This window comes from Sorex araneus, chromosome X (assembly GCF_027595985.1).
Source record: "Sorex araneus isolate mSorAra2 chromosome X, mSorAra2.pri, whole genome shotgun sequence".
Lineage (NCBI taxonomy): Eukaryota > Metazoa > Chordata > Mammalia > Eulipotyphla > Soricidae > Sorex > Sorex araneus.
In genome coordinates this window covers 159,200,569-159,225,334 of record NC_073313.1, presented here as the reverse complement: position 1 = coordinate 159,225,334, position 24,766 = coordinate 159,200,569, and the positions used below count along the sequence as shown (strand labels likewise).

Sequence of the window (24,766 nt, the reverse complement as noted above, 5' to 3'; positions counted from 1 at the left end):
GGTTTCCGAGGCACGGCCCGCCCCACCTGGGCCCCGCCCAATGGATGAACGGGAACGAGGCCCGGCCTCCTAGAGACCAATAGGAGATGAGGAAACGTAGGAGTGGCAGGTATCTCGTCCATAGAACTGCAAGCCCTGTGAACGGGGGCGGGACGACCTGCAGGACTCACCCCTGAGCACCGGGCGCTACTCCCCAAGGTCGGCGGCTCCTGGGGCGTGCGGACCCCGATGGGAGCTGCGAGGCCACTGGTTACGGTGGGCGAGTCTGCCAACGGGGTCATACTCCTAAGTCCGCTTTGGATACCTGCTTCCTGTGGCCCCCGGGGACCCTCCCAGCAAACCCAACTCCGTGGGCAGGAAACCTGGCTCTACCCCCACACACTGCAAGCAAGGAGCACCACCGGGAGCAATTCCTGAGCACCGCCCGGTGCGGCCCCCAAACTGAAACCAAGCGGGCGAGTTACTCTTGCAGAACCAGCCCTCCTGGACAGACACCCGTCCCCCTCGGGTGCAATGGGAAGGGGCGTGGAGTTTTGGGGTGCAGTGGGAAAGGGTGTGGAGTTTCGGGGTTCAGGAGCAAGCACGACAGTCTTAGAACCTTCTTCCACACAGCAGCTCCCCCCTGGCCTGGCCCCAGGCAATGTTAGCAAGTCAGATCTGGGCTGTGCACCCCACCTGCAGACCAGCCGTCCACCCAGTGCTGCCAGGAAATCAAAGGGGCTCTGGCCCTCAGACCCCACCCCGGTTTCAGGCATGTCCTGGCCACACTCAGTGATGGCCGGGGGAAGGAACTAAGACTGTAGCTGTTGCGCTGGTTTCGGCCCAAAGTCCATCCAGGGGTCCTTGTACCTGGGAGGTTGGTCAGTGGCCCCGCTCTGATAAGGCCATGGGGTAATGACCAGGGGCCTTCAACCTTTAACCCCCGGGGAAGCCCACGTGCCCCCTCCGTGCAGCACTGGCGACCCAGCTCTGTTGTTTTCTCCCCCAAGCCACCATCCTTACACATTAACTCGGGGCCCCCTGCCCCCCTCCCCTGTGTCCCCTCGAGACCAACTCCTGACACCGGGACAGGGGTGTTTGCTGAGGTTCTGTGTCTGATGGCCTCAGAGACACCCTCGAGGGCTGGGGGGGAGGGGGACCCCCCGCACAAAACCCTGGGTTCACCCCCGCATGGACACAGAACCCCAGACACGACGAACCCTTGTTTCCATGCAGGGTCTAGCATGCGGGGCCCACAACAGTCGCATCCACCTCTGCATGCTCGCCCTGCCCTGTTTACTCCCCGCTGGCCTCTGCCCCACTGGGCTCCTCAGTGTCCTTGGGGCCCGAGGGGGTGGGGAAGCGCCAGGTATATAACCTGCCTCCCAGCACAGCACGGGAGCACCGGGATTCGGACAGGTAAGGGTGCTGGGGGCGGGTGGGGGCAGGGCGCCGGTAAGGGAGGGGCCGGGCTGGCGTGGACGGCAGGCAGAGGGGCCTGAGCGCCTGGCCTGTGCTCTCTGGTGTCCAGGCCCTTTCCCAACACCACCATGAAGCTCTTCACGGCGGCTGTCCTGCTGCTCACGGTCTGCAGCCTGGAAGGTAAGTGGGGGGGGGGCGGGGGCTGGGTCCACACGAGCCTCTGTGCCCTCTGCCCAGGGGCCCTTCCCTGCTCTTGAGTCTGGCCAGACCCTGTGATGGACGGACGGACAGATGGAGACTTGGGGCACTGGCGGAGGGAGAGGGCCGCCAGGGCCAGCTAAGGCGAGTGCCTGCACCCCCTTCCCCATCCCCCACCCCAGGCGCCGTGGTTCGGCGACAGGCAGAGCAGGCCCCGCTGGAGGGGCTGGTGGCTCAGTACCTGCAGAGCATGGCCAGCTATGGCAAGGAGCTGGTGGAGCGCGCGGGGGCCCCGGAGCTGCCAAACCAGGCCAGGTCAGTGCCGGGAGCAGCGCCCCTCCCCCACCCACCCTGCACATGATGGACAGTGGGCAGCAGGCACTGGGGCAGGGCTCCCTTTCCTGCGTGGCGAGGGGGAGGACTGGGGGGCGGGGAACTGGCTCAGACACACACCCCCGCCCCCCCCTCCCCCCCCCCCCCGCCGGGCTCCAGGGCCTACTGGGAGAAGACGCAGGAGCAGCTGGTGCCCCTGGTGGAGAAGGCGAGAACAGACCTGCTCAACCTCTTCAGCAGCCTCCTGGACCGCAAACCCCAGCCGGCCGCCCAGTGAGAGGCCCGGAGCCCCCCGGAAACCGCCCCCCCCCAGCCCTGTTTTCTACAATAAACGTCAGAGGGGTCGGAGGTGCGGCTTTCTGGGGGGGGGGTGTCATCGGGCTCCTTCCCACCGGGCCTCTCACTGCATCTCTCACACACTGGGGTCAGTGCAAGGGAGAAGGGGGGGCAGGGAGGCGGGGGCTCCCTCTCTGGGTGATGGCCGCGCTGATGTGCAGAGATGGGGTCCTGGGGCCCCCGCTCGTATGCTGGGCAGAGCTGCCTCCCCTCCCGACCCCACTCACCCACCAGGGCCCTGAAAACGCCTCCCACAAAACCCTCCGCCAGACGCCAGCCCCCCTCCCCACATTGCCTTCCGGTCCCACCATGTCTGGGGTCCCGGTGGCAAGTTCCACCTTGCTCTCACCCTGGCCAGGCCAGAACCTGAGTCCCTGGGCCCCTGTCCTACCCAGGGCCCCCGGTTCAGACGTCCACTGTTACGTGTAGGGATTGGTCAGCAGCAGAAAGAGATCATGAGGTGGCCAGCGAGGTTTCTCCGCACCTTTATTAGTGGGGCTGCTGGGGTGCAGGGCTGGGGGCGGGGTGGGGAGTGGGTTCAAGGACCAGGGTTAATGAATGGGGGGTACAGTGCATTACGGGGGGGGGGCGGGGGGTCATCCGGGGGTCACTGCGAGGGCTTCTCATGCTTCAGGGTCTCGTAAGTCTCCTGGTTCTGCGTGTTCAGGCCCTGGGTGTAGGGGGGAGGGGAAGGTTGGAGGACACTCAGGATGGTCCCCGACACGGGCTCGGCCCCCACACTCCTGAAGGTTACAGGAAGTGCTACCCTCCCTGGGACAGCCCATCCACTCACCGTGTAAATGCCTTCAGATTTCTGGGGTGCAGGGAATAGAGACAGAGCATTAGAGACCTGTCCCACTGGGCCCTGGGAGTCCCAACGTAGGACTAGGGGCGGGGGGGGGGGGCAGTCCTGTGGGTCATGGGCACCTCGGGATCCTCTGGGGCACGGACCCACATGGGTGCATAACGCTATACATCTGTGCGCAAGCGCGCACACACGCCGCACACGGGGGTGGGGCCTTGGGTTTATGCAAATGAGGAGAGGCTCCTCCCACCTGCATGGCCCCGCCCAGCTGGGTGCCTACCTCAAAGGAGCTGGTTGGGGCAGCAGCTTTCCGCACCTGAATCTGGGGAGGGGAAGGTCCCGTGAGGCTGTGCGGTGGGGGGGGCCACCCCACCCCTTCCAATGGGGGCCTCACCTTGAGTCGGCAGTAGAGCAGGGTGAGGACCAGGCCGTAGAGGAAGAGGATGGCATCCAGGATGTAGCAGAGCTGGGGCTCAGCCAGGGCCTCTGGACACAGTGCAGGGCTCAGGGGTCAGCGGGGCGCCTGGCTCCCCACGGAGGGAGCAGTGACCGGGCACCTCCAGGGCAGGTCCTGGGGTGTCCCTCCTCCAGGAGGTCTCTGCCCTGCCCCCACCTCGGGGTCCTGGGGGGCTGTCCCCTGAGTGTCCCCATGGCAGAGACCACAACCTCAGCCGACGGTCGTGGGGGGAAGGGAGACAGCGCTGCTCTCAGCGCGCAAACCACATGTGTCTGCACAGTCCTGTGACTGCAGCTGCGCTGGACAGGAAGAACGTGCTGGGCAGAGGGCCAGCCGCCAACTCTGGTCTCCGCTCCCCACTCCCCAGCGCAGCCCCCCTGCCCGGGACCCCAGGCAGATGGGGACCTTCCTCCTCCTCAGGGGCTTCCGTGCAGGTAAAACTCAGTGGGGCCGAGAGACAGCCCAGCGGGCTGGCTGCCAGCCTCGTACGTGGCCTAAGGGTTCAATCCCCAGCATCCCACAGGGTCCCTGGAGCCCACTAGCAGCGCCCCTTGATGGCAGAGCCAGGAGTAAGCCCTGACCGGTGCTGGGTGTGGCCCAAAATAAACACCCCCCCAAACAACAAACCTCAGGGAGTTTTTTGGTTTTTTTTTTTGCTGTAGAGTAGGTAGGCTGTTTGCCTTGCACACATCCAACCCACGTTTGATCCCTTGAGCCCTGCCAGGAGTGATCGAGCCAGGAGTAAGCTCTGGTATTCCCCCCCCCCAAAAAAAAAAAACAAATTCAGCGAACTCCTGGAGCCGTGGTATAGGGGTTCAAGGTGCTTGCCTTACACGTGCCCCCCGAGACTCGATTCCCAGCACCCCATGTGTCCCCCGAACCCACCATGAATGATCAATGAGCCCAGAGTCAGGGGTGTGCCCTGAGCACAGGCAGTGAGTGAGACCCATACCTGGCCCTGCCCTCGCCCCCCCCACCCAAAGCACATCAGCGAGGGGCTCCGTGACCTGGCGGGAAGCTTCTCGTCTCCCCATGCTCACTCACGCTATTGCACAAGACTGAAAACCACCCTGAGGAAGCTTCAACAGGGCAGGGACAGATGATGGTGATGAAACAGGAGTCGGGGAACGTGAGGGGATGCCAAGAGGACAGGGAAGACAGGGACCAGTGGCCGCGGGAGGAGCCTCCCTCCCCCTCCCTCCCCATCTGTCTCTCTCCCTCCTGCTCTGTCTCTCCCTCCCCATCTCTCTGTCTCTCTCTTGCTTTCTGTTTCCAAGTTCCTGGCCCCTCGCACCCCTCCAGCTGCAACCCCTCTTCCCCCAACCCGTGGGGCGCGCCGCTGAGCCCTGAGTGAGATGGCGGCGTGGCCTGGCTTCATTCTGGGGGAGCTGCCAGCAGCGAGACGTTGTAGCTCGTCTGGCCCCATCCCGCTTGCCCCCTCTGACATGTGGGGGGACAACCCTGTCTTCCTGGATGGGCTCTAGAAACCTCGAACCTGCTCCGGGGCTGGCAGGGAGACTGAGGGTTGTGCCCCGGTTGACACACACACACACACACACACACACACACACACACACACACACACACACACACACACACACACACACACACACACACACACACACACACACACACACACACACACACACACACACGTCCCCTGGATACCCGCTTCCCACCCACTCTCCCCACGGCGCGGTGTGCAAACGTGGCTGGACCTGATGGTTCTGGGGTCTCCCGGGTAGTCGTCGACCCCCTGCCCAGCTCAAACACTGCGTCTCAGGAATGAGCGAACGGCAAGGGCTCGGTTCTGAGTCCAGGCGGGGGCGGAAGCCGGGACCCAGGCAGCCTCCCCCACCTGCTGTCCCCACCCCGGAGCCCACTCACCTGCCCTGTCCACCAGCAGGAGTACAAGCAGGAGGCCAGCGGGATGCATCTTGGACAGGGCTGGCGCCAGGCCGCGAGCAGACAGTGGCGGTGTCTCGCAGCAGCTGCCGGCTCCCTCTCAGGCTCCCTGACCACAGAGCTCCCCCTTCCTGTCACGCCTCCCAGCCCCCACACCCCCGCTTCTTCCTGCACCCGGGCCGGGCGGCTCCCGGAAGGGCCAGCGCTGGGAGGACGCTGGGCACAGACTGGCACTCTGGGTAGGGGACGCCACCCCCCCGAAGGACCACGTGACCCGCTGCCCAGGCAGGCCCCGCAGGTGACACCTCGTCCCTCCAGAACCCTGAGCTCGGGCTGGTCTACGGTGGACCTGGGATCCAAGTGGGCAGCGAGGCCTGGGCAGCGGAAGTCAGAAAAGAGGAAACAACAGCTCACGGAGAAGTGGAAAGAACGAGGGGGAAGTGGACAGATAGTGTCCTCTGAGCGGGGGAGAGGAGGAGAGAGGGAGGGAGGGAGAAGAGGAGAGAAAATGGGGAAGCAGGTGGCCTCCTGACTCCCTGGCCCCAAGACTCAGAGGCCAGCTCGGGAAACAGACTCAGACGCACGCAGGAGGGCGGGCTGGAGGCCGCGGGCGGCTACTTTATACAGCTCTCATGGGGGGGCGAGTCCCCGCTCCCCTGCGCCCACCCCCACATCCACAGCAGGCTGCAGTGGACAGGGTCCGGCTTGCCGACGCTCACCGATCCACCTCCCCAAACACGATGTCCTGGGTTCCTGGGCAGGCAGGGGGGCAAGGGGGAGAGAGAGAGAGAGAGGGGCGGGGGGCAGCGTCACCCAGGACTGGCTGGCCACCGGCCACCAAGGAGCGTCACTGCGTCCAAGGGCTGCTGGGCGTCCCCACCTTGTTCCCACTGGACATTAGGGACATGGAGGGCCGGGCAGACCGTACCTATGATGGCGACCACATCAGCCAGCATGTGTCCCTGAGACATCTTGTCCAGGCCAGCCTGTAGGAAGGAGAGAGAGGAAGGAGGGGCTGGGCTGGGGCTTGGCCAGAGGAAGGCGGCAGGCATGGTTGGTGGAGGGGCGTGGTCTTATATTAAGATTATGGGGCGTGGCCTCAAGAAGGCACAGCTTGATAGCAATATGGGGGCTACCTCTAAGGCCACGCCCAAGGAGGGGCGTGGCCTAGAGAGGTCTAGACCTGAAGCTAAGTTGTGAGGGCGTGGCCTGAGGGTGAAATAAGGTGCGGAGGGGTGTGGTTTGAGAACCGCTAGAGGGCGTGGCCTAGAGAAGGGGCGTGGCCTGAAGGCAATGCAGTGGGCGTGGCCTCGAGGTAGGGCTGTGGGCGGGCAGGCAGTGGGGGCATGCGGCAGGTGGGTTGCAGGCGTGGCTCTTACCAGGTGCGCAAAGCCAGGAGCCTTGATCTTGCAGCGGTAGGGGCGGCTGCTGCCATCGGACACCAGGTACACCCCAAACTCTCCCTGCGAAGAAGGGGCGACCCGTGAATTCAAACCTCTCACCCTTCTCTACCTCTCTCGCACCACTCAGGGCTGCCCCCCACCCGTCCTCACCTTGGGGGCCTCGATGGCTGTGTAGGTGGCCCCGGGGGGCACCTGGTAGCCCTCAGTGTACAACTTGAAGTGATGGATCAGCGACTCCATGGACGACTGATGGGGAGGGGGAGAAGGGGGTCAGCAGGGCAGTGGGCAGGAGAACGTCCTGGTGGGGGCAGCACCTCCCTGCCCCGCACCCTCACGACTCTGGCTGACCTTCATCTCCGCCCGCTTCGGGGGCGACACTTTGGCGTCGTCCACCTTGATCTCCCCGGGGGGCATCTTGTTCAGGCACTGCTCGATGATGCGCAGGGACTGCCGCATCTCCTCCACCCGGCAGAGGTACCTGTGGGGCACAGGACGCAGGGTGCAGGCCTGGCTCAGGGCCACGGCGGGGTGGGGGGGCTCGGCAGCGGGGCCCCCACCCCCACTCCAGCCGTCCTCCCGAGGCCCAGCTCACCCACCGGTCATAGCAGTCCCCGTTGGAGCCGATGGGCACGTCGAACTCCACCTGGTCGTACACGTCGTAGGGCTGCGTCTTCCGCAGGTCCCACTGGATGCCGGAGCCCCTCAGCATCACCCCGCTGGGGGTGGCAGGGACATGGGGGTCACCCAACAGGGGCCACGGAGCCCGCCTCCGCCCTGGGGGGCCTCCACCGCCCCCCACCTGAAGCCGTAGTTGAGCGCGTCCTCAGCGGTCACCACTCCAATGTCCACGGTCCGGTTCCGCCAGATCCGGTTGTTGGTCAGCATCTGGGGACGGGGACGTGAGGGTGGGTAGCAGAGGGGAGCAGGTGGGGACGTGATGGAGTGGAGGGGCCCTCCCGCGGGGTCCCCCACTCACCTCCTCCACCTCGTCGATCCGGAGGGAGAAGTTCTTAGAAAACTCGTAGATGTCATCCATGAGCCCGAGCGGCAGGTCCTGGGGAGGGAGGGGGAGGCTGAGCCCTTGGGAGAGGGTGAGGGTGGGAGCTGGAGGGGTCACAGAGAGGGGTGACCGTGCTCACCTGGTGCACCCCTCCTGGCCGCACATAGGCCGCGTGCATCCGCGCCCCCGACACACGCTCGTAGAACTCGAACATCTGCATGGGACATGGCGGCTGTGAGTGGCGGCATCCCAGGCCCCGAGGGCCCCCTGGGGGTTCCCAGCTCCTACCTTCTCCCTCTCCTCGAACATCCAGAAGAAGGGGGTCATGGCCCCTATGTCCAGGGCGTGCGTGGTCACGGCCATGATGTGGTTCAGGATGCGGGTGATTTCCCCAAACAGCACTGCAGAGGCGAGGCGGGAGGGTGTGTGGGGGGCTGCTGGCGCGGGGCCCAAGGGCGTGGGGGGGCACTCGGGCGGGGGCTGTACCTCGGATCCACTGTGCCCGGGGCGGGGGCCGGATGTTGAGCAGCTTCTCCACGGCCAGCGAGTAGGCCTGCTCGTTGCACATCATGGACACGTAATCTAGCCGGTCGAAGTAGGGGAGCGCCTGGAGGGGGGGCAGGAGCCTCAGGGGGCGGCCAGGGGCCTGCCCACCCCAGCCCCAGCCCTCAGCAGCCAGGACAGTGTCCAAGCAGCGTCGGGCCGGGGACCCCAGGGGGCAGTGGGGCTGCTTCGGACGCCCACGTGTGCCTGGGCCGTGGCAGCAGCTGGCCCGCAGGATGCCGGAAATGGGCCATCTGGCCTGCAGGGCCTGGACGCCGGGTGCCAGCCGCGGGGCTCAGCGCAGATGGGGCTGGTTAACGGCCGGGCCGGGGAGTCCCCCCCGCCCCATGCCCAGGGTGGAACGGGTGGCAGCTCTCCTGTCACCCGGGGGCCGTGACGCGGGGCCCGAATGCCGTGTCCTCCAGGGGGTCACGCACCTCCCCAGGGACCAGCCCGAGCCTCCCGCCCTGACTCATGCGCTTCCCAGACACCGGGCAGCTTGTGGCGACAGGGCCAGCTGTGGGCCAGCCGATGACGTTGCTCCTTGGTCCCTGCAGCCAGGGCCAGCGCCCTGACGTCTGCGGGTGACCCAGGACGGGAAACTGAGGCCCCTGCTGGGGGTGGGGTGAGGGGGTGGCCCGGAGGTCGAAGGTCGCGGGAGGCCCACCTGCAGGTACGTCTTATACTCGATGAGCTTCTCCGTGCCCCGGTGCAGCAGCCCGATGTGGGGGTCGCATTTGCGCACCATCTCCCCACTCAGCTCCATCACCAGCCGCAGGACCCCGTGCGCCGCCGGGTGCTGGGGCCCGAAGTTCAGGGTCAGGTTCGACACCAGCGTGTCCTTTGGGGGGTCAACGTCTGAGGGGCAGGACAGGTTAGAGCTGACAGGTGCACAACATGGGCCGGCAGCGACACACACATACACACGACACACATACACACGACACACACACACGTGTATATATACGTACATGCACGCACACACATGTCTGCATACGTACACGGCACATGTGCACACACACGTATACATATGTACATGGCACATGTGCACACACATGTATACATATGTACACGGTGCCTTTGCACACATACACATATGTATACATACACATATACACATGTACACACGCACATATACATGTGTACACATGTGCACGCACACACACTTGTACATATGTATGCGTGCACACACACGCATAGACACTTTCCTCAACCTCACTTCACCCTCTCCACAGGAGCACCTCAATCCTGCCTGTGCCCCTAGGGAAACTGAGGCTGGAGGCGCAATGAGCCCCCCACGCAAGCACTGAGTTGGGAGCAGCTCAGCTCCAGGGGATGCACCCTCTCCTGTTGCCCCCCAGCCTGTCAGGACGGGCCCCTTTGCTCTAAGGCCGTGCACGGGCCCGTGTGGAGAGCCTGGCACAGGGGCGGGGCAAGGGGCAGCGCAGGGCGCGGCCACTCACACTGATGGGACAGGAACGAGAGGCCTTGCGGGGAGGGGCCTGAGAGACAGGATGCGGAGCTGAAGCCGCCGACCCAGGCTGGATGCCCTACTGCCCCCCAGGACAGAGCCCGGAGTAGGCCCTGAGCACCCCTGGGTGTGGCTCCCAAAGAAATTAAAAAGTCCGAAGGAAGGGGCCGGAGCCATAGCACTGCGGGGAGGGCGCCTGCCTTGCCTGCAACCACCTGGGTCGGTCCCCAGGGTCCCACACGGGCCCCACAGGAGCGACATGATCATCCCCGTGCTCCAGGGGACCCTGAGGCCAGAGCAGCTCGTCCCAGGAAGCATCGGCCAGGAGCGATCCCTGAGCGCCGCCGGGTGTGGCCCCAAACCAAACACCGAACCCTAGTGAAAAGCTGCTTTTGCTTTTCAAGGGGACAGGGGTCTGCACCCACCACTACACCCACCACCTCCTGGCTAAAGAGGCAGTGAGAATGGGAACTGTGCGGGGGTGACAGTCCAGCCGGGTGTTTGCTTTCCATGTGGCAGACCCCGGTTCGATCACCCGGCATCCCCTGAATACTGCCAGGCGTGATTCCTGAGTGCAGAGCCAGGAGTAACCCCTGAGCATTACCAGGTGTGACCTCTCCCCCAACAAAAGAGAGTGTGGGTATTCTCCTGTTCTTCCTTTTTGCTGGGGAGGGGACAAGTGGCTACACTCAGGGGCTCCCAGGATGTTGCACGCGCTCAGCCCACTGAGGGGTCTGTCAAGGGGGGCCGCCCTCTGTCCTCTGCTGCTCCACCCCCTCCATCACACCACAGGGGCCAGGCCAGGACTCACCGTTCCAAGGCGGGGGCTTCCAGTGGGCTGTCTCCTTGCTGGGGAACATGACAGCTCCCCCAAACTGCTGCGCCCACTCCTCGTCAGGCTGCCATTGCCGTGCGCCCCTGAGGGGGTTAAAGAAAGGGCTGGGGGCCAGGTTTTGGGGGATGGGGGACCCACACGGGCACTGGCCAGCTCCTTGGGGCAGTTGGTACAACTCTGGCAGGAGAAGCCGGCACCTGGGTGGCTCCAAGTCCTACAGGGGCGGGCGGGGGGGGCGTCCACTTCACCGTCCACCCCAGGACATGCAAAGAGGGGGTGTGTGGAACAGTGCCCCCGCATGGAACCTGCCCTCCCTCCCCCAGCTGTTCCCTCCCCATTCCAGGTGCCAGGTATGGCTCATTCAAGGTCACGGACAGCAGGAAGAAGAGGAGACCCAAGACCGCGCCAGCACTGCTGGGCCCAGAGCAGAGTGGGGGTAGTCCCCAAGTCGTGCCAACCCCTTAACTGCACCACCACGCGGGGGGGAGGGGTTGCACCCACGCTCGCTGCCCGGCACTGATGGGGGGGCTGCAGGGACCGGCTCCCACGCTCAGGGGCAGCAGACCCCAGTCCACGGCAGCCCGGCCGGGATCGGGTGAGCCCCCTGGGCAAGGGCGTGCGCTGGGGGGCCACGGGGCTGGGGGGCTGCAGGCCTGGAGGACTAGGGGGGCTGCAGGCCTGGGGAGCTGGGGGCTCCAGGGTTGCCGGGCTGGGGGCTGGCTCCAGGGCTGTGGGGCTTGGGGTCTGCAGGCCTGGGGGGACTGGTGGGCTGCAGGGATGGGGGCCTGGGGGACTGCAAGACTGCGGGCTTGGAGGCTGGGGGGCTGCGGGGCTACAGGCCTGGGGGGCTGCGGGACTGGGGGCGAGCAGCAAGCCGCGAGCAGCGTGCAGGCCCCGGCGCCTCTCCCCAGGGCCGCGGGGGCCCCGAGCCGCCCCCCGAGGGTCCCCGGCCTCACCTGCTAGGCACTCTCCGCAGGCCGAGCCCTGCCGGGGCCCGCAGCGCCCGCAGCGCGCTCAGCACCCTCAGCGCCGCCATGATGCCGCCGCGGACAGCGGAAGGAGAGCCGGGCGGAAGTACCGCCCCCACGGCTTCGCGCAGCTCGCGGCCGCCACGCCACGGCCATCTTGGAAGCGGGCAGTGCCCGCGACGATTTCCGGGCCGGAGGAGGCGAGGCCCCGCCCACCCCGCGCGCGCGCCCCACGTGGGTCGGCGCCAGGAGGGCCAGTTGCAGCTGGCTCTGGCCGCCCGCAGGGGTCACCACCGGGACCCTGACAGTGACCCCGCTGCCACCCAGTGCCGCCCACGCTCTGGGTCCCGAAGGTCCCTGGCGGCAGAGAACGACATGCACTATGGAAAAAGCCCGTGAGGCTGGGTGGGCCCCTGCTGGTTCCCGCCAAACCCCGAGGGGAAGCAACGGGGTGCCAAGGCCACCCGCGTAGGAGCCGCTGCTGGGTGGTCCCAGATGCAGGGAGGACCCTCGGCTGCACCCTCCCTCCCCCAGACTCTAGGCACCAAGAGCAAGGCAATGCAGCGACTCTGACTTGGAGGGGTCTCCAGTCACCACCTGCCCCCCAAAGCCCTACCCAGTGGGGCCTTCTCGCCTAGGGCACCCCGGGGTTCCTGGCACTCAACCCACCCCAGAGTGTCAGGGTGGGACCTGCAGACCCAAGTTGGGGGTTCTTGAAGCTGAAAGAGAGCAAAGCCAGACTTGGCGGGTGTCTGTCTGGACCCTTGTGACGGGGACCTACGGGTCCCCACCGGCTCTTGGCTGGGCTCTGGGGAGCGGCAGAGAAGCCCCCAGCTCCAGGAGCCGCGTGGGTGCCGCGGGGGGGGGGGCGCTGCCTGGGATTGCTCTCACCCACTCTAGGGGAGGTAGCGAAACGGGGTCCGGGAACACTGCAGCTTTTGTGACCCCCCACACCCCCAGCTGCCAGTCTGAGGTTCTTTGTCTCTTGCTTAGTCACCCCCTTTGTCCCTTCCTCTGCTGCGGGTGGACAGGGCTGGACTGGCACCCGGTGACGGCTCCTCCTGGTCCCACTGTCCCCCAGCCTCTGCCTCCCACAGCCCTAGGATGGGGGCAGGGCGGGAGGGCTGTGGGGATCAGGCGGGGGGGACTCAGGGAAGAGTGACCTAAGCGGGCAGGACTTGTCTGGGCGGATATGATGGGCTCGGAGGTGACAAGGCTGAGTAGGGAGAGATGGGGCAGCGCAGGGGGGGGTCCCCCGGGAGGAGAGAGGGATGGGCACTCTCCTTCCTGGGGATGTCCTGGGGAAGAGGGCGGCCCCCACTCCTCAGCCCTCGGCTTGTTCCAAGGGCCACCCCACGTCTGTCCTGAGTCCAGCCCCTGGAACCCTGGGCTTCCTCCCTTTCGAGAGCGGCTGCTTCCTGCGCCCCCATGACTCCGGGTTCCCTGCTCTGCTGCTTCCCCAGGGGCCCAGGAATGGGAGATTACCAGCCCTTCCAGGAAAGCGGGTTCCAGGGCCAGAAGGGGTGGGGCCGGGGCACGTCCTCCTGGCCCGGGAGGCCTCCGGGATTCTGAGAGAGCAAGTCCGCCCTTGTGCTGCGTGGGGTGGGGGTGGAGGCTGGGTCTGGACCACCCCCCAGCAGGGCCAAGAGCCTGGGGGGAAGCTTCTGGGAGTCAGGCCAGAGAATCAAGGGGTCGGGAAGTGGGGAGGAGGGGTCTGAGGGGGGTGGGTAGAACAGAGCTTGCGGGCTCCAGCCGGGAGCAGAGCGGAAGAAGGGGCCTTGGATCCAGGGGGGATCTCTGGCCTTCCCTGCATCCCTCCAGCCCATTCCTGCCCCCTCCAGCTGCGGGGTCCCACCCTGACCTCCTGCAGCTTCCCCCTTCTAGAAGCTTCTCTACCTGTGCCCACCCCCCTCCCCTGCCTCCCTCTCCCCAGCCTTATCTCTGGAACCCACTGGCCGGCTTGGGTGGTGCAGAGGGCAGCCTGGACAGCCTGAGAAATGGGAGGCATGGGCGGTGGGGGCAGAATGCCCAGGGGACCGTCCGTGGTCCTCTGTGTGGGCGGCGGGGCCCTCTCCCCGACTTCCTCCCCACCAGTGCCAACTGTGGGATTTGGGAAAAGGCTTCGTCAGGGGTTGGCCCGCTGCCTCGCATCCCTCTGGCTGAAGGCTGGGTCCCCCTCTCCCCTCCCCCCCGGGGGGGGGACAGGAAAGCTGGGAGTGAGTCGGCTCTGGCTGAATGGCTCAGCGCTCTGCCAATGGCCACGGCTCCGCGGGTTTAAAAGAGCTGGCGGGGGGCAGAGGCCAGGAGACCCACAGACCCACAGACCCCGGGACAGACGCACAGATCCGGCCGGGAGGAGGCAGACAGACAGACAAAGGCACAGCGGGGGGGACGCGGAGCTGGGGCAAAGCCAGAGCCGAAGGGTGTCCAGGGGACTTCAGAGGAGACCGGGGAGACCCCCAGGTCCCCAGGAGGGGCCGTGAGAGCCAGCACGGAGCCCAACTTTCTCCCCGACCCCCCTGGGAGCCCCCAGCTCATCTGAAGTGAGCTGCGGACCCGGCACTATCCTCAGCCCCCCGCACCCCTCCCCGCTGCAGACATCCGGGCCGGGTGCAGGCACATCCCCAGCCCCAGGCCCATGTCCCGGGCCGCCCCGTGTCCCGCGCCGCGGTGGCTGCCGCTGCTGGCGGCCGCCCTGCCCCTCGCCCGGCTGTCGGGCCCCGCCGTCCCGGAGGAGGAGGTCGTGTTCCCCCGGGCGCTCAATGGCAGTGTGTGGCCGGGCCGGGGCGCCCCTGCGCGGCTGCACTGCCTCCTGCCGGCCTTCGGGAAGACGCTGCTGCTGGAGCTGGAGCAGGACGCGGCCGTGCGGGCCGAGGGGCTGACGGTGCAGTACCTGGGCCGGGCGCCCGCACCCCTGGGCGGCGCCGAACCCGGTACCTACCTCACGGGCACCGTCAACGGTGACCCCGAGTCCGTGGCCTCCCTGCACTGGGATGGCCGGGCCCTCCTGGGGGTGCTGCAGTACCGGGGCGCAGAGCTGCACCTCCAGCCCCTGGAGGGGGGCGCCCCCAACTCGGCCGGGGGGCCCGGCGCTCACGTCCTGCGCCGGAAGCGGCCGACCAGCGACCAAGGCCCCATGTGCAACGTCAAGGGGCCCCCCGGGCCCCCCAGCCCCGGACCCCGAAGGGCCAAGGTAGGCAGCGCCCTCTGCCACGCGGCGACGGCCCCACCCACCCACCCGCTGCACCCCTCTGACGCCTGCACCCCTCTTCCCACCACCTGGCTGCCCTGCCTTTCCCCCTCGCCTCTGGACCCGCGCCCGGGGAGGGTTCCCGAGGGCAGGCGGGGGACCGGCCGGGGTCCCCTGGCCTCCCTGCACCAGGGAAAGCAGCGAGGACCGAGGCCCCGAGGCCGGGCTGGGCCATCTTGGCCAGAAAGGAGTCCCCTCCTCCACACACCCCTTCTCCCCTCTGCAGGCTGTCTCCTCCCCTCTCCCTGCCCCCTCTTCCCACCAGCCCGCCCCTGCTCCAGCTTAATCCAGACCAGACCATGTCCCACACCCCCTCCGTGCCGGGCCAGCCTGCATCTGCTTACTGAATGGTTCCCGCGGGCACGCCGGGCGCGGCTGACCCCCGGACCCCTCTCCCGACAGCGCTTCGCTTCGCTGAGCAGGTTCGTGGAGACCCTGGTGGTGGCAGACGCCAAGATGACTGCGTTCCACGGGGCGGGCCTGAAGCGGTACTTGCTGACCGTGCTGGCGGCCGCCGCCAAGGCCTTCACGCACCCGACCATCCGCAATCCGGTCAGCCTGGTGGTCACCCGCCTGGTGGTGCTGGGCCCGGGCGAAGAGGGCCCGCAGGTGGGGCCCAGCGCCGCCCAGACGCTGCGCAGCTTCTGCGCCTGGCAGCGGGGCCTTAACACCGCCAACGACTCGGACCCAGAGCACTTCGACACAGCCATCCTGTTCACGCGGCAGGTGAAGGGCCGGCCACGCGGCGGGGGGACACGGTCGTGGGGGGACTCGGGTGTGGGGGGCCCCCATCTCTCCGCGGCGGCGCTCAGGCCTGTCTGCGCCCCCCCCAGGACCTGTGCGGGGCGTCCACCTGTGACACCTTGGGCATGGCAGACGTGGGCACCGTGTGCGACCCTGCACGGAGTTGCGCCGTGGTGGAGGACGACGGGCTGCAGTCGGCCTTCACCGCTGCCCACGAGCTGGGTGGGTGAGGGGCGTGGCCATGCGGGGCGGGGCTTTGTGGGGCAGGGCTTGTTTGGGGCGTGGCTAAATGAGGGACAGCTGGCCAATTGAGGGCCATGGCTTGCTGGGGGCGTGGCTAAATTAGAGCGGAACTTTCCCGGGGGCGTGCGTGGCCTTATCAGGGTGCGGCTGTTCTAGGGGCGTGTCTATAGAGTGGAGCGAGTGAGGAACAGCCGGGGTGGAGCTGAGGGGCGTGACTAAACCGGGACGGAGCTTTATTGTGATGGGCGTGGTTTTATTGGGGCGTGGCTATGGAGTGGAGCAGAGTGAGGGACAGGGGTGGTTGAGGGCGTGGCTTTGTAGTGGGCGTGTTTTAGGGCGTGGCTGTGGGTGGAGCCGAGTGACGGACAGCTGGGACGGAGCTGTGTGAGGGGCGGGGTTGCAGGCGGGGTCGGAGGTGGTAGAGTTGAGTGAGGGAGGAGTGGGCTGGGGTGGGTAGGAGCTGTTGTGTCTGTAGCTATGAGAATGAGTGTAAAAGCTGGTGTGCATGCACGTGTTCGCATGTTAGCATATATGTAAGAGCTGCTGTGTCCGTGTGCATCTGTGAACTTGTATGTATGCATGTAGGGTCTGGAGTGTATGCATGCATGTTCCTGCTTATAGGAGCTGAGGTGTCTGCGTGCATGTCGTCAGACCCGGTTGGCTACTCTTCACAAGAGCCAGGCCAGCACTGACCACAGGGAAGGGAATGGGGGCAGGGTGGGTGGGGTAAGTACCCCCAGGAAGAGTGGGAAGGGGATCCTAGCCAGGCTTCTGTGCCCAGGCCATGTCTTCAGCATGCTGCATGACAACTCCAAACCCTGTCTCGCGCTCAATGGGCCCGGGGGTGCCTCCCGCCACGTCATGGCCCCAGTGATGGCCCATGTGGACCCCGAGGAGCCCTGGTCACCCTGCAGCGCCCGCTTTGTCACCGACTTCCTGGACAATGGCTATGGTGAGCTGCCACTCGCCCCCCTCCGCCCCTTTCTCGCACCTGCAGGGCCCAAACCACCCTCCCTCCCACTTCCTGTGTTTGGGGTGTGGGGGTAGGTGGTCCCACTTCCTCCCCGGAGATAAGCCGTCCCCTGAGGGGTCAGGGCCGCCCACCCTGTGGCTACTGGAGGGCGACCCAGCAGACCCCCACGCAGCCTGTGCTGCTGCCTGTGGGTGGATGGGGTGTGGAGGAGAGGCTGGGCTCTGAGTCACCTCCCTGGTCTCCTATGTGTAGGGACAGCGAACTGGGGGCGGCCCCGGGTGTGTGTGTATGTGTGCCCGGCTCTGCGCCACTCAAAGGCCCTCACTGGCTGACCCCACCCCACCCTCCCCAGGCCACTGCCTCCTGGACAAGCCGGAGGCGCCTCTGCACCTGCCCGCGACCTTCCCGGGCAAGGACTACAGTGCTGACCGACAGTGCCAGCTGACCTTCGGGCCTGACTCCCACCACTGCCCACAGCTGCCTCCGCCCTGTGCTGCCCTCTGGTGCTCGGGACACATCAACGGACAGGCCATGTGCCAGACCAAGCACTCGCCCTGGGCCGACGGCACCCCCTGCGGGCCGAACCAGGCCTGCATGGGGGGGCGCTGCCTGCAGGGACACCAGCTCCAGGACTTCAAGGTACCCCCACTGTGTGTGTGTGTGTGTGGGGGGGAAGAGGGTGGGCGGGGACAGGTGCAGGCGGGGCCAGTGTGGATGGGCGTGGCCAAAACAGGATGGTGGGGCTGGGCGGGGCCGCCCAGGAGATTGACAGCCTCTTGCCCTCCCGCACTTCTGCAGATCCCGCAGGCTGGGGGCTGGGGCACCTGGGGCCCCTGGGGCGACTGCTCGAGGACCTGCGGGGGTGGTGTCCAGTTCTCCTCCCGGGACTGCACGAGGCCGGTGCCCCGCAACGGGGGCAAATACTGTGAGGGTCGTCGCACGCGCTTCCGGTCCTGCCACACACAGGACTGCCCCTCAGGTTCAGGTGAGGGATGCCGCGTGCTTGCGAGGGGAGAGAGGGGGCTCGGGGCCGGGGGGGGGGGGCGGGGGCAGCGGGGGCGGGCCGGCCCTGACTGCCCCTCCTGCAGCCCTGACCTTCCGCGAGGAGCAGTGCGCCGCCTACAACCTGCGCAGCGACCTGTTCAAGAGCTTCCCGGGGCCCATGGACTGGGTGCCCCGCTACACGGGCGTGGCCGCCCGGGACCAGTGCAAGCTGACCTGCCAAGCGCGAGCCCTGGGCTACTACTACGTGCTGCAGCCCCGGGTGAGCGCCAGCGCTGCCCACCTGCCTGCCCCCTGCGTGTCTGTCCTCCTGCCTTATTCCCTGCCCTCCCTCCCGCTCACTCCCTCACTCCTGCCACTGTCCTCCCTTCTGGTCACTGCCCTCCTTCCTCACCTGCCCTCTGCCCTCCCTCTTGCCTACTGCTCTCTCTCCTGCCCACTGTCCTCCCTCCTGGTCGCTGCCCTCCTTCCTGCTCACCGCTCTCCCACCCACCCCCCTGCCTCCCCATCATCTGTCCTCCCGACGCTCACCCATCCACACTACTTAGAAAACCAGCCCAGCCGCTGGCAAGAGCGTCCCGTGTCCACTCCGGAGTGCCCAGCCCGGAGAATTAATTCAGTGTTTTAACACTGTGGCCCCCGTCCCCAGGAGGGTCCGGGGGCGGCTGTCCTCTAGCGGCCGTCGGCGGTACTCTCACTCCCCGGGACTCCCCTGCGCGCGTGTCCAGAGCGGGTACCGGGCTGGCCTCCGAGTGTCCTCACGGCCCTGAGCAGGACCCCGGTGCTGCGGCCCTGCCTCCCCCCGCGCCCCCACTTCCGGAACCCAGCTCCTCGCTCTGGTCCCCAGGTGGTGGACGGCACGCCCTGCTCCCCCGAGAGCTCGTCCGTGTGCGTGCAGGGCCGCTGCATCCACGCCGGCTGTGACCGCGTCATCGGCTCCAGGAAGAAGTTCGACAAGTGCATGGTGTGCGGCGGCGACGGCGCGGGCTGCGCCAAGCACGCGGGCTCCTTCCGCAAGTTCAGGTGCCTTGAGCTGGGAGCTGGGGGCTGTGGCCTGGGGCACAGGGGCAGGGAGAGAGGGCACCCCTGGAACGCAGAAGGGACCCTGCAGGGGGCAGGGACGCAGGGGGGACCCCAAGCCAGGGAGCAGGGACCAGAAGGGCCCCCACACCAGGGGACGGGGACCTCTGAAACGCAGAAGGGACCTCATGCCGGGGGGCAGGGACGCAGAGGGGACCCCGCACTGGGGGCAGGGACCAGAATGGACCCCTGGCACGCAGAGGGGACCCCGCACCTGGGGCAGGGGCGCACCGGGAATCCCGCGGCCGAGCTCGCTCACGGCCCCTCTCCCCCGCTCCCGGCAGGCCCGGCTACACGGACGTGGTGACGCTGCCCGCGGGGGCCACCCACGTGCTGGTGCGGCTGCATGGTGGCCCCGGGCCCCGGGGGGTCTTCCTGGCGCTGCGGCGGCCCGACGGCTCATACGCGCTCAACGGAGCGTCGGCGCTGCAGCCCGGGCCCGCCGACGTGCCGCTGCCCGGGCCGGCGCGGCTGCGCTACAGCGGGGCGGCCGCGGCCCCGGAGACGCTGGCCGGCCACGGGCCGCTGGCGGAGCCGCTGACGCTGCAGGCGCTGCTGGCTGGAGACCCCCGGGGCGCGCGCCTGCGCTACAGCTTCTTTGCGCCGCGCCCGCCCCCCGCGCCCCCGCGCCCCGAGCGCCCGGACTGGCTGGAGCGCAAGGCGCAGATCCTGGAGGCGCTGCGACGGCGCAGGCGGCCCCAGTGACCCGCGGGCCGCACCGTACTGAACTGGACGCGGGACGGGAGGCGCCCTGCGCGCGGGCTGGGCGGGCTGGCCCTGCCCCCGCGGCCCCGACCGAGGCGCTGGGCTCGGGGAAGCCCGTCCTGAGGTCTCTCCCCGCTGGCCACGGGGAGGCGGGCAGGCCCGGTATTTATTTCCTATTTATTCTCCTTAGTTTACACCGGGGCAGCGGGGAGGGTGCGGCCGGTCCTGGGAGACGGAGCCCGGCTTGGAGCCTGCCACATACAGGGACACTTCAGGGCAGTGGGCAGAAGGGGGAAATGTGAGTGTTAGAGTGTATATGCATGCGTGCGCGTGTGTGCATGTGTGTGTATGCCTGCGTGCATATGTGTGAGTGTACGTGAGTGCATGTGTGTGAGTGTATGTGTGCTTGTTAGTGCATGTGTGTATGCATGTGTGTGCATGTGCTTGTGTATGTGTATATATCTGAGCATGTATGTGTGCATGTATGTATGAGTACACATGCATGTGTGTGCACACATGTATGAGTGTATATGTGCATGTGATGAATATGTGCCTGTGTATAAGTGTATGTGTGCATGTATGTGCACATGTATGAGTGTGTATGTGTGCATGTGTATGAGTGTATATGTGCATGTGATGAGTCTGCACATGTGAGTGTATATGTGAGTACATGTGTGTGAGAGTGCATTTGAGTGTATATGTGTGTGCATGTTCTTGTGTATGAGTATGTATGTGCGCGTATGTGTATGTGTATGAGTGTATGTGTGTGTGCACGTATATGAGTGTGTGCATGTGATAAGTCTGCACGTGTATGAGTGCATGCATGTGAGTATGTGTACATGTATGAGTGTATATATGCATGTGTGCATGTGATGAGTGTGCACATGTGTGTGTATGTGTGCATGTATTTGAGTATATGTATGCAAGTGTATGAGCGTGTGTGTGTTCATGTGTACGAGTGTGTGTGTCACACGGGCACTGTTCACCTGTGGAGCCTCTGTTTCTGGGAGGGGCCAGGCTCAGCGGCAGGGAGGAGGCAGTGCCTGGACGTGGACAGTGCTCCAGGATTCAGTGCTGCCCTGGGCCCTTCTGCCCTCTGGCACACTGGCTTCCCTGCCCGCGGGGAGGCGCCCAGGCTTGGCTGGCTCCAGGATGCCCTGGGACATCAGGGAGAGACAGAATAAGGCGGGGGAGCAGGCGAGAAGGGGCCCGTGTGGGGGGCTGGGAGCTGCACTGGGCATGGCGAATCCAAGCTCTCCACACCCGGGGCCGGAGCCTTGGCCTCTTGTCCCGGCCACAGTCACGTGTGTTTGGCACCTGCCCTGAAGCCACCTCTGCAGAGAGGACAGCCCTGAGCCATGACACACCCCCGCAGGCCTCAGGCAGGGCCACTTGAGGTGGCTGCGGGCCACAGGCTCACCTCATCTGTCTCGCTTCCCTGGGCGGAACGCGTGCTCGGGGGAAACCCGGATCCAGCCCAGAGCACTCGCAGCTGAGCCTCTGAAGCAAAGCGGGGTTACCCGGGCGTGTTTGGGGCTGGGGATGCAGGAGGAGGGAGGCACATCACACTGGGAATGCGCACCCCAGAATCTGCCCTCTGAGGTCATGAAAGGGGGAACAGGGTAGGCACCCCGGCACTGGGCATCTCGGAGTCTTCCCCTCTCGATGTGTCACCCCATGGGGGGGTGTGGGGGATACACGTGCTCCTCACGCCAAGAGGAAGCCGGGACAGTAATAAAGAAAGCAAACCTCTCTGATGACGTGAATCCATGCCTCGGGAAGGGCTGCACCCTGATGATTGCCTTCCAGAACATTCTCCAGGACTCTGCCTCAGGTCCTGATGCCTTGTCAGCTCGTTCTCACGCTCTGTGCGGTGGGGGGCAGGGAAGTCCCTTCTCCAGCCCAGGGACTTGGGGAGTGGCCATTTCCCCCACGCCCTGGGTGGGGACACCCCTCCCCCCCATGCAGTGTCTGGCGGGAAGAAGAGGGCCCGGGTCAGGGAGGCGGGAGCCGGGAGGCCCCATGGACGCAGGTGCGTGCGTGTGGCCGGGCTGGAGGCCTGCCAATCTCAGCCCTTTCTGCGCTGAGGCCAGGTCTGCGGTCACGGCCAGGAACTGGGCATCCCTCCAGGCCCTGTCCTGGGCCGGGGGCGGGGGGCGGGATTTCTGGGATGCTGAGGAAGTGGGGAGGTGGGGGGGAGCTCAGGTCCTCTTCTGCACCCTCCCCCCTGCTGTAACCTCCATCCAGTATTAATTACAGGTTTTCATTTTCCCAGAACCAGACTGACAGACAGAGCCTGCATCTCACTGGGCAGGGCGGGCGGGAGGAGGCTGCGGGAATCGCCTTGGCCGCCGGAACGTTTCATTGGCTCTGGCAGCGGCCCCGCTAGGTCCCTGCCTCACTGCCTGGCGCGGAGCCCGGCGGCTGCCGGAAGCGGGGGCAGCGGGGGCGCGCTGACAGCTGGGGAAGCACCCAGACCTCAACATGCCCCCAGAGAAGGGCGGCGGGGACGGGCCCGAGCCGTTGCTTCCCCTGACCCGCCCTCGCGTGTGTGCGGGAGGCGGGGGGGGGGGGGGGCTGTGGCGGGAACTGAAGCGGCTGCAGGAAGGGGAGGCAGCTGCAGGCGGCCCTGGGTTGGGGTGACGCCCCCCGCACCCTCCCCGTGGCCCAGCCCTCTCCCAAGGCCACAGAGCCGGCATCTTCACCAGGGGAAGCAGAGATGAACTGCGGGTGGGTGTTGGACGAGGAAGCCTCGTCCCTCCCCGTGTCCCTGTCCTCGAGGGGCCCGCTGGGCGGTCAGAGGCCTCAAACCCCTATTCCATTGTGTCAGGAATGACCAGACATGGGCTCTGGGGTTGGCACAGGCGCAGGCGATGACTCAGCTGCCGGAGAGTCTCAGGAGAGGCCAGAGGACTGGAAAGAGCCCAGAAGGGGGGCACCATCATCTCCCAAACCCTGCCAGGAGGGACCCCTGAATGAAGGCAGGGCCAGGAGTCTGTCCTGGGCACTGCTGGGTGTGACCCCCCACCCCAAAGTGTGAGGCCATGAGTTGGACCCCCCAGTGCCCTAGTGGAATCCAGACAGGACAGATCTCTGAGCTGGGGGGGCGGTGGGTGGGTTATTTCTGTTGATGTGTGCCAAGAGCTGTGCCTGGCGGTTTCCGAAGAACAGGATGTGAGGGTGGAAACCAAGCCTTCAGCACAGAAGCCGTCCCAGGTGCGGAATGAGCCTAGGGTGTGGCCGTGGAGTGGGGCAAAGGTCTGAAAACCAGTGGACCTGACCAAGGAAGGGATGGAGGGGCTGGATGGAGCCATAGGACAGCGCGGCGGACATTTGCCGTGCACGTGGCCAAGCTGGGTTCGATTCTCAGCATCCCACATGGTGCCCTGAGCACCGCCAGGGGTAATTCCTGAGTGCAAAGTCAGAGTAACCCCGTGCATCGCCAGATGTGACCCCTCCCCCCAAAAAGGGGGAAAAATTGGAAGGGATCCACACAAGAGAAGGCAGCAAAAGAAGAGAGAGAGCTAGAGTGAGAGCGCGCAGAGAGAAAGAGAGAGAGAGAGAGAGAGAGAGAGAGAGAGAGAGAGAGAGAGGGGGGGGGGGATTGTGCCTGCCACAGAGGCAGGAGGTGGGAAGGGGTGGGGGTTGGGGGTGGGGGGTAGCGGGAGGGACACTGTGGACATTGGTGGTGGAGAATGGGCACTGGTGGAGGGATGGGTGCTTGACTGAAATGTAATCACGAAAGTTTGTAAGTCTGTAACTGTGTATCTCACGGTGATTAATTAAAATCAAATAAAAAAAAAGAGACAGGACAGCACTGGGGGCTGTGCTCAGAGCTGCCCCCACCCGCTCCCGCAGAGCACAGCCCCCTCCCTGGGCCACTCTCGGTGTTGCTCAGTACTTACTCCTGGCTTTGTGCCCCAGGATCAATCTGAGTGGGGTTGGGGGGGGGGACCTACAAGGGATCAAGGGCTGGCCAAGTGCAAAGCAGCGTCCCACCTGCTGTGTGATTTTCCTGGGGGCTTTCCCGCGGTTCCGCCCTTCAGCCCCGGGTTCCTTCAGCCAGAAGGTTCCATGCTGCTTGGGAATGTGAGCTGCGGCCCCTCCGGGGAGGGCGCTGGCCTTACACGCGACCCACCTGGGCTCATCCCCCAGCAGCCCATTATGATCTTTCGACACTGGCAGGAGTGATTCCTGAGCACTGAGCTAGGAGTAACCCCTGAGCACAGCCAGGTGTGCCCCAAGCCCCTCCCGCTGCACCCCCCGTCAAAAAAAAAAAAAAGAGAGAAGAGAGAGAAAAGATTGATGAGCTAATGAACAGGCCCTAGAGGCAGTATTGGGTGGTCACTGCATGACTTGCAAATGTCCGAGCTTGGTTGCATCCCAGTGACCACATAGCCCCTCAAACACCACCAGGCTGGCCCAGCACCCATGGCAGGCTGGGAATTACTGGGAGCAACCCCCCTCCCCACAAAGGCAAAAAAATGCAGTTGTGTCAGGCGGCTCAAGGCATGAGCCAGGAGGAGGGAGAAAGGGCTAAGAGGATGGGGCACGGGGGTTCCGGGGCTGTCTGGCGCCCCCCACCCCCCTTCCTGGGCCTGGGCAAGAAAGAATTCCTCAATTTAAGGCCCAGGTAGGCACACAGGGTGGGGGGTGGGGCTCTTTGCTGCCGCGGAAATGGAACCAGAGCAGCTGGAGGAGGAGAAAAGGCCAATGAATCCCCCGAGCGAAGCCTCGGGGCCGCATCTGCGAAGGGGCCCACTCTGGGCCCACCAGATCTCGCTGTCTTTAAAGGAGGGCGCATGCCTTGTCCTGCTATCACCAAGGTGGTGGCGGCGGGGGGGCCACTTTTCACTCGACCGCAGACGCTGCCGGTTTCACCGGTAGCCGCTGTTTCTTTTGCAAACCCTGAGCTCCCCCGGGGCCCGCGGAAGCCCAGAGCGCTGGCAACTAAGTATCCCAGCCTGGTAACTAAGTATCCCGGCCGGGCAATTAAGTATCCCGGCCTGACCACCGGGTTTGCAGCTCGGGACCCGGTTGCTGAAAGCCACCTCGGCACTGAGGGGCGCGCGGGTGCGCTGGGGGGCGACAGCCAAGGCGGAAGGGGCTGTCCA

The 24,766-nt window shown here is 65.8% G+C and overlaps 4 protein-coding genes across 5 annotated transcripts; 2 read left to right on the top strand and 2 right to left on the bottom strand.

The window, feature by feature from the left end:
• Window positions 1-171: 171 nt before the first annotated feature.
• Window positions 172-2,264, top strand: APOA2 (apolipoprotein A2). Of its 2 annotated transcripts, XM_055122710.1 has the most exons (5): window positions 172-255; window positions 1,216-1,398; window positions 1,511-1,581; window positions 1,782-1,914; window positions 2,092-2,264. In XM_055122710.1, the coding sequence occupies exons 3-5, from the start codon at window positions 1,530-1,532 to the stop codon at window positions 2,207-2,209; spliced, it is 303 nt and encodes a 100-aa protein (XP_054978685.1). In that variant the 5' UTR covers window positions 172-255; window positions 1,216-1,398; window positions 1,511-1,529; the 3' UTR covers window positions 2,210-2,264. The 2 variants fall into 2 exon arrangements, with proteins under 2 accessions (XP_054978685.1, XP_004613952.1); XM_004613895.2 differs by having other exon boundaries at window positions 216-1,398.
• Window positions 2,265-2,746: 482 nt separating this feature from the next.
• Window positions 2,747-5,888, bottom strand: FCER1G (Fc epsilon receptor Ig). Its single transcript, XM_004613896.2, has 5 exons — window positions 5,418-5,888; window positions 3,468-3,559; window positions 3,354-3,395; window positions 3,062-3,082; window positions 2,747-2,938 (listed from the first exon to the last, which is right to left on the bottom strand). Exons 1-5 carry the CDS (start codon window positions 5,464-5,466, stop codon window positions 2,876-2,878), a joined length of 267 nt encoding a protein of 88 aa, XP_004613953.1. The 5' UTR covers window positions 5,467-5,888; the 3' UTR covers window positions 2,747-2,875.
• A 138-nt stretch (window positions 5,889-6,026) lies between these two features.
• NDUFS2 (NADH:ubiquinone oxidoreductase core subunit S2) lies at window positions 6,027-11,799 on the bottom strand. Its single transcript, XM_004613751.2, has 14 exons — window positions 11,644-11,799; window positions 10,664-10,770; window positions 9,049-9,239; window positions 8,325-8,445; window positions 8,127-8,239; window positions 7,978-8,052; window positions 7,815-7,892; window positions 7,638-7,723; window positions 7,435-7,554; window positions 7,187-7,316; window positions 6,989-7,084; window positions 6,815-6,898; window positions 6,364-6,421; window positions 6,027-6,188 (listed from the first exon to the last, which is right to left on the bottom strand). The coding sequence occupies exons 1-14, from the start codon at window positions 11,721-11,723 to the stop codon at window positions 6,151-6,153; spliced, it is 1,377 nt and encodes a 458-aa protein (XP_004613808.2). The 5' UTR covers window positions 11,724-11,799; the 3' UTR covers window positions 6,027-6,150.
• A 1,564-nt stretch (window positions 11,800-13,363) lies between these two features.
• On the top strand, window positions 13,364-21,409 carry ADAMTS4 (ADAM metallopeptidase with thrombospondin type 1 motif 4). Its single transcript, XM_055123054.1, has 9 exons — window positions 13,364-14,848; window positions 15,308-15,631; window positions 15,739-15,871; window positions 16,674-16,844; window positions 17,218-17,504; window positions 17,664-17,850; window positions 17,954-18,129; window positions 18,715-18,890; window positions 19,232-21,409. Exons 1-9 carry the CDS (start codon window positions 14,294-14,296, stop codon window positions 19,650-19,652), a joined length of 2,430 nt encoding a protein of 809 aa, XP_054979029.1. The 5' UTR covers window positions 13,364-14,293; the 3' UTR covers window positions 19,653-21,409.
• Window positions 21,410-24,766: the final 3,357 nt, after the last annotated feature.